Below are 13258 nucleotides of genomic sequence, written 5' to 3' on the forward strand. Positions count from 1 at the left end.
CTGCATATAATATTTCAGTTAAGCTCCTCCGTATCCTGCAAGGTAGGCTAGTCGAAGATCTGTGAGGCTGTGTCTTGCCCAAGATTACCCAGTGAGTTCAGTAGCTGAGATCTTTCCATCTCACAGCTCCTTGCCGTAGTCCTTGCATGACAACAGCATCAGACAAGCACGTGATGCTCTGATCATGTGCACCCCCAGAAATGCATGCATGGAAACAGGCTCCTCTGATACACTGGGTTTGAAACCTGGCATGCAGCAGGTTACATTGTGTGCTGTTACCAAGGCACCTAACCCAGGTGTGATTTCTGACGCCGTCTTTGAGACCATGTGTGGAGGACTCAACAGTTTGCCCTCCGAAACATAGACTAACCCCTGAGCAGGAATGCATGCATAGCTCTTGATTGCGCAGATCGGCATGTGCGGCAGTGCATGTGTGGATGCTGGAAGGCCAAAGGGCTCAATGTTCATCAAATGCTGTTGTAGATGCAGTTGCAGTTTATCAGCAGGCAAAGCAGCATGATTCTGGGTCAGTTCATCCAGCCTAGTATTGTCTCAAGCAGAGGGCTTCCCCAGCTCTTCGTCCTGAGATAACCTTTAACTGGAGGTGCCAGGAACTAAGCATGGGACCTTCTGCATGCCAAGCACATGCTCTGCCACTGAGCTTTGGCCTTAGCCAGCTCCTTAGCAAGATGCCACCTCTTCTGGTCTTCTACTTCCCTTACCGGAGCCCTTCTTCCATCTTTTCTTGGTGGCAAAGCTATGGCAATCAAAATGCATTGTCATTTCTGAGTGTGGGGGGTGGGGAAAGAAAGCCACAAATTAAATGAAGAAGGAATGGCTTCATCGAGTTAGTTGAATTTCTAGAGGGACAACAACACTAAAACCACAACCCAATAAAAACCAGTAAGTGGATTAAACAAAGGACAAAGATAAAAATATAGTATTAATTGTTTTAGGCCAGTGTCTCCTTAAGCCCATGAAGAATTGCGTTGCTGCAGCTGACCGTGGGAGCCAGCTAATCCAGCATTTTGATCCAACAAATGTTCCTTAAAGCTCAGGAGCAAAGCATGAAGGTGATAGCTTATCCCTGTTGTTTAGCTCTGGTATTTGAGAATCAGAGCTATACTGCTCCTGAACACCGAAGTTCCATTTATCTGGCAGTGCTAATAGGCCCCGATAGTTCTCTGTGAATTTCTCTAATCCTTCTGTTCAAGCTAGTGGAGATTACTGTATTCCATAAACCAATTATGCTCTGTGTGAATTAGGTCTTGCGGAATACCTTGTCTTTCTATGGACCCTTCATAGATAGCAGGGAGCCTATGGCATGGTCAGTGGTCAGGGAAGATGGGAATTGTAGCCAAAACAACAACTGGAAAGTCACAGGTCCCCCATCCTGACATATAGCCATGAGAAATTTATTGGCTGGTCTCAGTGGTTGTGATGGAGCACAGGAGACGTTTCTTTGGATGATAAGGACTCTTGAACCTTTGGGTGCTAATGGGAGCTGCTTCCGTACACAAATAGCTGGGGGGCAGGGAGATGCCTCTGCACTGTGGTCTACGTGAAACAATTGCACCGACAACGGTGTTGGTTTAGGGGCTGATATTCTAGCGCGTGGCATTTCACCCCTCGTCTCACTCTGTTTCCTCTCTTCCCTCAAATAGTACGGCCGCTCAGATAGCTACCGCGTGGCAACCACGCAAGACAAGCACGATGAGAACCCTTCGCCAAAGAAGACCAAAGCTCAGCAGAAGGTCCGAGATCTGGATGATCTTAAGAAGGAGGTGGCGATGGTAAGTTTTATGCCTTTGCCTGCCGTATGCAGAATGGCACAGCGTTGGGGGGGGGGGCTGGGGAGGCAGCGCGGATGAAGAACATGTGCTGCCTGCTCTTGACCAGTAGATGGTGCTGCGGTGGAGGCTGGGGCATCTAACATCGCAGCAGTAGATGCTGGGAGGACTTTTGTGGGGCAGGAGATCTGGGGCAGCCAGTGGAGACACCACCTAATTCTCTCTCTCTCTCTCTCTCTGTCTCTTTGGCATTTTTCAGACTGAGCATAAAATGTCCATTGAAGAAGTGTGCCGGAAATACAACACAGACTGTGTGCAGGTGAATGAAGCCAGGCAGAGTGATTTCACCCAAGGCGTGATGCTTAAAATTGCTTCCTAAAGGGTTGGGTTGGCGAGTACTGCCTGGCCTTCCTGGCTAGTGGGGTATTTATGTGGGGGAAACAGCTGGCTGGCAGACGTGGCCAGCAAGGGACCTGGGCAGTAGCTAGCTATGTGGAACAGAACGACCCTGCAAGATTGTGATAGCTGATCTTTATTTTCTAGATAGAATTGAGGGGGCGGGATGAACAGAGCAGTATTGGGTGCTTTATCAATCATCCAGTCAATCAATCAATCAATCAATCAATCAATCGCCAGCAGACAATAGCCAATCACAATTGCCTATTATTCAATAGCTAATAATTTCAGAGGTGCTGCAGCCTCTAAAGCAGAACCTGACACACAAGTATGGGAAGCCCTATGCCAGGCATAAGTAAACTCGGCCCTCCAGATGTTTTGAGACTACAGTTCCCATCATCCCTGACCACTGGTCCTGTTAGCTAGGGATGATGGGAATTGTAGTTCCAAAAACATCTGGAGGGCTGAGTTTGCCTATGCCTGCCCTATGCAGAATAAAGACAAGAAAAAGGATGCCTTTAAGGCCCATGGCTTCTCCCAAAGAATCCTTGTAACTGTAGTTTACACCCCACAGAGCTATAATTCCCAGTACTCTTAACAAACTACAGTTACCAGGATTCTCTGGAGGGAAGTCATGTGCTTTAAATTTATGGTGCGTATGCAGCAGGTGGCAGGTCAGAGACACCTGACCCATCAGCACTTTTCTCATGTCCTCAAGGGAAGTGGGGATGGCTTAGTAGGGCATGAGTGTGTTTATTTTGTCTGTCTCCCCCTCCCAGGGTCTGACCCACAGCAAAGCCCAAGAGTTCTTGGCCCGAGATGGCCCCAATGCACTCACCCCGCCACCCACCACTCCCGAATGGGTGAAGTTTTGCCGCCAGCTGTTTGGGGGTTTCTCCATCCTCTTGTGGATCGGTGCTATCCTCTGCTTCTTGGCCTACGGCATCCAGGCAGGAACTGAGGACGACCCAGCAGGAGACAATGTAAGTTCTGGGGGAATGGCACCTGGGGGACCATCTCTCTGAGTGGGGGCATGGAGGAAAGAGCATGGAGGCAAGGCAGAGGGGACGGGACCCCATGCAGCTTCTGACACGCCAACATCCTGTTTCTGCTCCTGCCCTTTGTACAGCTGTACCTGGGTATCGTCTTGGCTGCTGTTGTCATCATCACTGGCTGCTTCTCCTACTACCAAGAAGCCAAAAGTTCTAAGATCATGGAGTCCTTCAAGAACATGGTGCCCCAGGTATGAGAGGAGGAACAAAGAGTTGGGTGAATTGCATGGGCCCATCCCATAAAACTGAGTGCTAAGAGCAGGTAATCAATAGCAGGGTGCGAATCCCCCTCTCCAACTTAACTCCAAACTTTGCCCATGGCCCATAAGATTTTTTGCCAGGATTGATGCATGAACTTCCAGCTGCAATGATGGCTCCAGCCTTTACACTCCAGCAGGCCCAGCTCTAGGGGTAGTCTCGGTGGCGCGGGGAGCCAGGGTGCCGGGCTGGCAGGAGGGCGCTGCACGCTGCACCCACCCACCAGGGCGAGGGTGCTGGAGCGATCTCCGTGCCATGGCGCCAGGGCACCCGACCGGCTTGAGACGGCCCTGCACTCCAGGGTTCCATCCTGGCTCGCCCCCCCATCCCATCAGGCTTAGCCATGGCTCACCAGATTCCACTTTGTCTATGTCAAGTAGTGACAGCAATATCTCACAATGAACTACAAGATACACCTGCCTTTTGGACATCAGCTCTCCTGCCTGCAAAATGGGAAGAGAAGTTAAAACAAAACAAAACCCTGCCCCAGTGTGTTACTGCAAGGATGAATAAAATGACACATTAATGACCCACTGCAGACTGGTACTGTTTGTTATAGGTGGGGTCCTTCACAGGTTGGAAGTGCTGCTACGTGTGTGATGAGTCTTAACAACATGAGTGATAACCCTATTACTTCCATCTCTCTTGGAGACGATGCTCTAAGGTGATGTGTTTTAGGGAATCTGTGTGCCAGTAGCCAAGAACCCAGAATGTCTGCCTACCTGAGCCTGCCTCTCTCACCCCGTAGCAAGCCCTGGTCATCCGGGAAGGCGAGAAGATGCAACTCAATGCCGAAGACGTGGTGGTTGGCGATCTGGTAGAGGTGAAAGGGGGAGACAGGGTCCCGGCGGATCTCAGGATCATCTCGGCTCATGGCTGTAAGGTGAGATCTGCCCCCCTCCCTATGCCTTCCACACCTGTGTCTCCAGCCCTCTTCTTCTCAACAGGCATCCGGTACCATCGTCACAGTGTCTTTTGCCATTGGTTTTCTCCCATTCTGAACCAAACATTGCCCTGTTCTTGCACTTCCAGTGAGAGCTGTGCTGGTCCATTTAACAGCCTAGTCAATGAATTAATTCAATGAGCATAGAAGAAAAAGAAAAGCCAAATGGTTCTGAAGAAAGATGTTTTATTTTAGATAATGTATGAGGCATCCTCTTCAAGAACCATCCCCTTTTCTCCCTCCCTAAGGGGAATATCAAAAGCAGGCATCCCCAAACTTGGCCCTCCAGATGTTTTGGGACTGCAACTCCCATCATCCCTAGCTAACAGGACCAGTGGTCAGGGATGATGGGAACTGTAGTCCTAAAACATATGGAAGGCCGAGTTTGGGGGGTGCTTGATCTAAAGCAACTGTGGCTCATCTTAGTTTGCATATGTATTTGTTGTAAAAATTATTTATTTATTAAAAAATCCTGCAACCTGCTTTAGTCAGTGGCACATTTTTTGAGCCAATATTTTTAAATTGCTTAATCCACATTGCAACCCTAAAACCATGAAGGAAGGTTTTTGGTTTGTTTGGGGTTTTTGTTTTGTTTTTTTACATGAGAACTTCACAATGCATTGCGCCTCACCTTTGCCAGAATTTCATAATACTGTATATGAAGCAGCTGTGCTTCAGAGCCAAAACTTAAACTTAATCTTAAAGTTCAGACTTTGAGAGCCCTGAATTTATTACATACCACGTTTGAGAATTTGAAAATCTAACATGCGAATTTCCGCATCGAAGTTAGAACTGAATTTCTAGAACTTTCTTAGGGGGGAAAAGAACTAAATGTGCAGTGTTTTTTCTCCAGGTGGACAACTCTTCATTGACTGGTGAATCAGAGCCACAGACACGATCTCCTGATTGCACCCATGACAACCCTCTGGAGACAAGGAACATCACTTTCTTCTCTACCAACTGTGTAGAAGGTACAGCCAGAGTTTGATCTGCAGGTGTGAGTGTATATAGGAAGCAGTTGGAGAAGAGCCTGGGAGAAACCCTCATAGCATTGCTATGATGGAGGGCCTGTCCACATCGATAGACCTCAGTTAGCTTAATGGCCCCTTACTAGAACCTTGGGAACTGTAGTTCTGCAAGGGGAAATAGGGATTTTTAACAGTACGGTTGCTGGCGGGAATGAGACCTTGTCAGCATAGAACACCTGTGCTCTGAGATCTGAAAACTGGTTGCCCATCTGCTACTGGGCCAAGTTCAGGGTGTTAGTATATAAAGCCCTTAACAACTTGGGACCAGTTTACTTACGAGATCTCCTTGCACCACATGAACCCAAATCAGCTGCTTCGATCGACAAAATGGGCACTATGATAGGTGCCACATTTGACCCCTTCTGCATTTGATCGCTTAGCTTGGCAGCACCTAACCTTGGCAACTCCTTGCCCATTGAGATCAAGCAGGCGTCTTCACTGTACTCTTTTTGGTGCCTGCTAAAAACAGGCTTGTTTAGACAAGGCTACCCAGATGCTTGGGACGTGGGTGGCGCTGTGAGTTAAACCACAGAGCCTAGGGCTTGCCGATCAGAAGGTCAGCGGTTTGAATCTCCGTGACGGCGTGAGCTCCCGTTCCTCGATCCCTGCTCCTGCCAACCTAGCAGTTCAAAAGTACGTCAAAGTGCAAGTGGATAAATAGGTACCGCTACAGCGGGAAGGTTAACGGCGTTTCCGTGCGCTGCTCTGGTTCGCCAGAAGCGGCTTAGTCATGCTGGCCACATGACCTGGAAGCTGTACGCCAGCTCCCTCGGCCAGTAAAGTGAGATGAGCACCACAACCCCAGAGTCGGTCACAACTGGACCTGATCCCTTTACCTTTACAGTTTAAAGTAGAGCTGCAATTTTTTCTTGTTTCAACTTTCTGGAAACTGCTTTGAGGTGGGGTTGTTTGTTTTTTTAACAATCAAGCAGGGTATAATTTTTATGTTCTAATCAATTAACTCTCTCTCCTGCATAACTACAGTTCTCAAGATTCTTTTTTTTTGGGGGGGGTGGTGGTGTTTAGTTGTTTAGTCATGTCCGACTCTTCGTGACCCCATGGACCAGAGCATGCTAGCACTCCTGTCTTCCACTGCCTCCCACAGCTTGGTCAAACTCATATTGGTAGCTTTGAGAACACTGTCCAACCATATCGTCCTCTGTCGTCCTCTTCTCCTTGTGCCCTCAATCTTTCCCAACATCAGGGTCTTTTCCAGGGAATCTTCTCTTCTCATGAGGTGGCCAAAGTACTGGAGCCTCAGCTTCACGATCTGTCCTTCCAATGAGCACTCAGGGCTGATTTCCTTAAGAATGGATAGGTTTGATCTTCTTGCAGTCCATGGGACTCTCAAGAGTCTCCTCCAGCACTATAATTCAAAAGCATCAATTCTTCAGTGATCAGCCTTCTTTATGGACCAGCTCTCACTTCCATACATCACTACTGGGTGGTGGTGGTAACAACCATTAAACTGGCAGAAACCTGGTAGGGATCCCTGGTGTCCATTGAGTTGTCTCTCATCACACCAGGCACGGCACGCGGGGTCGTCATCGCCACAGGGGATCGCACCGTGATGGGCCGAATTGCCACACTCGCCTCGGGCTTGGAGGTTGGCAAGACCCCCATTGCAAGGGAGATCGAGCACTTCATCCAGCTGATCACCGGCGTGGCTGTCTTTTTGGGGGTTTCCTTCTTCGTCTTATCTCTGATTCTGGGCTACAGCTGGCTTGAAGCCGTCATCTTCCTCATTGGCATCATTGTGGCCAACGTCCCTGAGGGGCTTCTGGCTACGGTCACCGTAAGTACCCCGGGGTACCTGTAAATGTTCTCGAGGAAGCAGTATGGAGAAGGCAATCTAGGCCTACAGCTGGAAATCTTGTGGGGAGAGAGATCTGGCAAGGGGTTTCCTGGGGTGGCATTTTAAGTCCACGCAAAACGGCAAAGTCCCTACCTTCAGCTTGCCTTGTTGTTTAGTCGTTTAGTCGTGTCCGACTCTTCGTGACCCCATGGACCATAGCACACCAGGTTGCCTTAGTATGTTTAAATCGAAGTTGTTTAATCACCTCTGATTCGTGTTTCTCCCCTTAAGGTGTGTCTGACCTTGACAGCCAAACGCATGGCCCGCAAGAATTGCTTGGTGAAGAACTTGGAGGCCGTCGAGACCCTGGGCTCCACCTCCACCATCTGCTCGGACAAAACAGGGACCCTGACTCAGAACCGTATGACCGTTGCCCACATGTGGTTCGACAACCAGATCCACGAGGCTGATACTACTGAGGACCAGTCTGGTGAGGGCCATGGGAGGAGGGCAGGGAGGGTACCCCTTGTTAGTCTTGGGGTGAGGTGTGTGATTAGAAGTTGGTGCGATGCATCTTCTTGTGTGAGGCACTGTGAAATGAGGGAGCTCCTGTCTCTCTAGATTTTTCTCCTCACCCCATTCTCCATTTCCTCTCAGGGCACATCTGCACCATCAGTTTAAAGCGCTATGAACGCTGCTTTAACAGTCCCCCAAAGAATTATGGGAACTGTGTTTTGTTCTGGGTGCTGAGAGTTGTTAGGAGAGCCTCACAGAGCTACAGTTCCCAGAGTTTCCTATGAAGAGGGATTGACTGTTAAGTCTCTCAGAGAACTCTGTAGCTCTGTGAGGGGAATTAGGGGGGTCCTAGCAACTCTCAGCACCCTTAGCAAACTGCAGTTCCCAGAATTCTTTGGGGTAAATCATGACTGTTGAAGTAGCATTGTAGTATTTTAATGGAGTGGATGCGGCCTTGGTTCTACAGTCCAGTTCCATTTCCTCCTTCAGCTTAGAACGTCGCTGTTCGGTCCTTTCATCTGACTTTCCCTTCTTTGTAGGCACGGCCTTCGACAAGAGTTCTGCTACCTGGGTGGCTTTGTCCCACATTGCAGGGCTTTGCAACCGAGCTGTCTTCAAGGGAGGTCAGGAAAATGTGCCCATCCTCAAGGTGAGAGCAAGACCGTGAGAGAATGTGAAGGACACCATAGTTGGGTCTCAGATGGGAAGTGAAAAGTCAGGTATTGGGGTGGCACTGGGGCCTATGCTGAATATCATTTCAGATCAAGATGCCCTTGGCGTAGTTAGGTTTAACGGTGGGTGTCTTCATTTCTCTCATCTCCTTTCTGAGTGATAATAATAGTAAAGTAATAATAATAATATTATTGATGCGGGTGGCGCTGTGGTCTAAACCACAGAGCCTAGGGCTTGCCGATCAGAAGGTCGGCGGTTCAAATCCCCACGACGGGGTGAGCTCCCATTGCTTGGTCCCAGCTCCTGCCCACCTAGCGGTTCGAAAGCACATCAAGTGCAAGTAGATAAATAGGTACAGCTCCAGCAGGAAGGTAAACGCCGTTTCCATGTGCTGCTCTGGTTCGCCAGAAGCGGCTTTGTCATGCTGCCCACATGACCTGGAAGCTGTACATCGGCTCCCTTGGCCAATAAAGCGAGATGAACGCCACAACCCCAGAGTCATCCGCGACTGGACCTAATGGTCAGGGGTACCTTTACCTTTAATAATAATAATAATAGTAGTAATAATAATAATAATAATAATAATAATAATAATAATAATTCTACTATTATGAATCAGCTTCCACACACGTCTTAAGGTGATGTACGAGATTTGACAACAACACAGAAAATAACAGCAGATAGATAAATTTAAAGACATTACAAAGCAGACACCCATGGCAGAGATCATCCAATTACGAAAGCTTTCCAGAACAGTAATGTCTTTGGTTGTTCTGGAAAACAGTATCGTTCGTGGCTGACAGTCTGAAGTCTGTGAGATATGGAAGGTGGCTGTGAGGGAAAGAGGTTACAAAAGATTGCTGTGACTTCTGCCAAGCAAAGGAATGTGGTAGATGGGGGGGGGCACTGTGAGAGATGGAAATGGCTGCCTCCCTGGTTTAAAAGAGCTTCCATTTCTTCACAGCGTGACGTGGCAGGAGATGCTTCTGAGTCCGCCCTGCTAAAGTGCATTGAGCTCTCGTCTGGATCCGTCAAGCTGATGAGGGAGAAAAACAAAAAAGTGGCTGAGATCCCTTTCAACTCCACCAACAAATACCAGGTATAGATGTCTCAGGGTGGCCCTGCCAACCCTCAAAATGGTGTCAGCTATGCTAAGAGGTCCAGGGCAAGGTGAAATTCCGCATTAACAGAATATCTCCCTATACCAGGGTGCTTGAAAAAGCCAATGGTATTCCTTGAGTGGGGAGCTGCAGCATTAATAAAACTCCACAGCTCCTCTTCAAGATTTGATGGCATTTGCTAGAAGCTTCTCCCCAATATTCTTTTCCTATTCATCTGTAAATGCAAGTCATCCACACCCTGGAGCTTCATCTTCCCTCAGTCCTGTCTTCTAGAATTTTCCTTCGTTATACCTCAGGCTCAGGCTCATTTTCTTTTGTCTTTGCTCATACTCAAAATTATCTCATGACATTGCAAAGCAGGCCTCCACTTTTCATAACAACCCCAAAACTATTAAGTCAAATACAGTAACATTCTAGAACATTCTCGTTTGTGGCAAGGCCGGGGCCATGTGACATTGAAGCCGGCGAACACAGGCTCTATCAGTGAGAACAGCGATCAGATCTTAGTTTGTGAAAAGGGGGCTGCATAAATGCATGGGACTTTGCCAGAGATTATAACTCTGGCTCCTCCTCGGCCGAAGGGAGGATGTCTCTTCTCCTGCCTCCCAAGAGTGATCACTTAGCCCTGGTTGACATATGTATCTTCCAGTTCAGCAGAGCAGGAACTGCGTCACCTCACCTCATCCCACCCCAACCCTCCAAGATATTAAAAGGCTGTGGTGACTCTCCTAGAAACCTGACACTCCTCTGCAACGGGGAGTGGGGATCCCACCCTGGGTCTGGTTCTAGCCGCCAAATTGTGTTCCACAGTTCCCATGGAGAGGACTGAGTCAGTGGTCCCAAAACAGTTCCCCATTCCAGGATTCTCAGGCCCATCAGTCTTAATCCTGCCTCTTTAAACGACAGCTGGAGAGGATTAGTCAGGATTCCCTCTGGCCAGCAGTCCGGAATGATTGGCCTCAGTGAACAAGTCCCTCTGGAGCCAGGAGGGGTTGTGCACCGTGGTAAATTGAGGCCTGCCTCTGCCCATGCCAAAAGTGTAACTAGCTACGCCCTGTGATGCATCTTACAGCCCATCACCATAATCTGATGTCCCATGTCATGTCGGCTGCCATGCCAGCAGGGCTTCATGTAAGCCTCGCTTACCCAGATCAGTTGAGTTTGGCCATTGACTGTCATGGTATCCAAATATAAACGAATGGTGGAAATCAAAGCACTTTCATCACCAAGTGCCTCGGGTGCCAAAGAGCAGGGGAAAAGACAGGCAGTTGAATGTCCGTTCCCCCAAATTTACATCAAGGAATCACAGAGTTGGAAGGGACCCCAAGGGTCATCTAGCCCAACCCCCTGCAATGCAGGAATCTTTTGCCCAACGTGAGGCTCGAACCCACAACCAGCACTACCAGCAGAGCTATCCCAGGGATCATCAAACGTGGAAGCTCTCTCGCTTCACACTGACCTAGTCCTCCTGCAGAAATTCATAATGGATTCTAGCTGCACAGACAGGGTTAAAAACAAACAAACACCCAGCCACCGGTTGATGTATTGTTACACAACCAGAATATTCCGAAAGGTCAGCTGGAGGCGTGTGGGCAACATTGGGCCCCGGGAGCATTGTATGGGTGGCCTGAACAATTTATTAAAAAGAGCCACAGCTGCACCATATATTTAAAGCTCTGTTATAACACTTTGAACAGCCATTACTTTCCCTGAAGAATCCTGGGAGCTGCAGTTTGTGAAGGGTGCTGAGAGTTGCTTGGAGACTCCTATTCCCCTCAAAGAGCTACAATTACTAGAGTTCCCTGGGAGGGGGGAATTGATTGCTAAACCACTTTGGACTGCGGACGTAGGATTCAATGTTCTCCCAATATTTATTTTTATTTTAATTACAAAACCTTATCACTCCATTACTCATAGAAATAGAGTACATAATTATAGAATCGTAGAGTTGGAAGGGACACTGAGAATCATCTGGTCCAACTTCCTTCAATGCAAGAATCTTAACTAAAACATCCAGGACAGATGACCATCCAACCTCTGCTTAAAAGCCAGGAAGGAAGGAAGGAAGGAAGGAAGGAAGGAAGGAAGGAAGGAAGGAAGGAAGGAAGGAAGGAAGGAAGGAAGGAAGGAAGGAAGGAAGGAAGGAAGGAAGGAAGGAAGGAAGGAAGGAAGGAAGGAGACCGTTCCACAGTAAAACAGCTTATACCATGAGAAAGTTCTTCCTGATGTTTAGTCGGAATTTCCTTTCTTGTAACTTGAAGCCATTTGTTTGGGTCCTACCCTCCAGAGCAAAAGAAAACAAGCTTGCTCTATTTCCCACGTGGCAGCCCTTTAGATAATTGAAGATGTCTATCGTACCTCCTCTCAGTCTCCTCTTATCCAGTTTCTCCATAGCCCTTATCGCTGGTGAACTAGCTTACTACATGCAGGGAACTTCTTTACATGGAAGACAATTTAAAAACGTTTGAAGTGGTGCAGTCAAGAATTTTGTACCTTACTTTGTGTTCAAGATACGGATTGGTTCTACGTGGTGCCCTGTTTTCAAATAGCACCTTAGGTAGGATCTGGGAATGCTACTGCTCTGTTTTCCTCTGTCCCACAGCTCTCGATTCACGAGACAGAAGACCCCAACGATAACCGCTACCTGCTGGTGATGAAGGGCGCACCTGAGCGCATCCTTGACCGATGCTCCACCATCCTCCTCCAAGGCAAAGAACAGCCCCTGGACGAGGAGTTGAAAGAAGCTTTCCAGAATGCCTACCTGGAGCTGGGAGGTCTTGGCGAGAGGGTGCTAGGTATGCATGGCTGTGGAGAGAGTGCAGGGAATGGACCCCCTGGGGGGAGATGGGAAGCGGGCTGGAGAACGTGAGATGCAGGTGGACAGGGTGGGCTGCGTGCCAAATTTCATTCAAGACTAAGAAGCCACTACAACGCCAGAAAGAAGCCTGCTGAGCTCAGCAGTAACCCAGAGCTTCCAAACCCTGGTTTTCTGGGCACCAGTAACTTTCAAGTGCATAAAGAATTGTGCCCATGGATTTGGAAGTCTCAAGCTCCTTAAAAAAGAAACATCGCAGACCATAAGAACATAGGAAGTTGTCATATACCGAGTCAGACTATTGGTCTATCCAGCTCAGCATTGCAAACTCCGATTGGCAGCAGCTCTCCAGGATTTCAGAAGGGAGTTGGGGGTTGCTAGCCCTACCTGCAGAAGCAACTTTCTGCATGCAAAACACCTTCATTTCTCAAGTTAGCACCTGGCGACAGGTCATCCAAAGGGCATATTCCAAGGGGTTTTGCCTCCTTCTCACCCTCCAGGTTTCTGCCACTTCTACATGCCCGAGGAACAGTACCCCAAAGGATTCGCCTTTGATTGCGATGATGTCAACTTTACCACCGAGAACCTCTGCTTTGTTGGGCTCATGTCCATGATTGATCCTCCCCGCGCTGCTGTGCCCGATGCTGTGGGCAAATGCCGAAGCGCTGGCATCAAGGTAATGTGGTGTTGCTTGCCTTGAAAATGAGTTGTAGGTGCCAGGTGCTAAAATTCAGCTGTCCCTCGAGCAAACTGACTGGCTGCCTCAGGAAGGCAATCTTGGCCCACTGCGGAGTGTGTCTGGAGTGCTGCAGCTCTTTTGAGATCCTTTGCTTGGGTGCATTTGTCTCTGGGGAGTAGGGCCGTCTCAAGCG

General features: G+C 48.6%; 1 protein-coding gene across 4 annotated transcripts in view; it reads left to right on the top strand.

Annotated features, from left to right (window-relative positions):
* Positions 1-13258, top strand: part of ATP1A3 (ATPase Na+/K+ transporting subunit alpha 3) — a 65096-nt gene that overhangs the window by 36657 nt on the left and 15181 nt on the right. For all 4 annotated transcript variants that reach the window (XM_088672626.1, XM_088672628.1, XM_088672627.1 and 1 more), the window contains 12 exons: positions 1665-1793; positions 2050-2109; positions 2966-3169; positions 3316-3429; positions 4245-4379; positions 5293-5410; positions 6994-7262; positions 7554-7752; positions 8318-8427; positions 9415-9549; positions 12174-12366; positions 12887-13062. In XM_088672626.1, coding sequence (XP_088528752.1) covers positions 1665-1793; positions 2050-2109; positions 2966-3169; positions 3316-3429; positions 4245-4379; positions 5293-5410; positions 6994-7262; positions 7554-7752; positions 8318-8427; positions 9415-9549; positions 12174-12366; positions 12887-13062 — 1842 coding nt within the window. The remainder of the gene's footprint in view (positions 1-1664; positions 1794-2049; positions 2110-2965; positions 3170-3315; positions 3430-4244; positions 4380-5292; positions 5411-6993; positions 7263-7553; positions 7753-8317; positions 8428-9414; positions 9550-12173; positions 12367-12886; positions 13063-13258) is intronic.

The sequence above is a fragment of the Zootoca vivipara genome, chromosome 6, assembly GCF_965207765.1.
Source record: "Zootoca vivipara chromosome 6, rZooViv2.hap1.1, whole genome shotgun sequence".
NCBI lineage: Eukaryota > Metazoa > Chordata > Lepidosauria > Squamata > Lacertidae > Zootoca > Zootoca vivipara.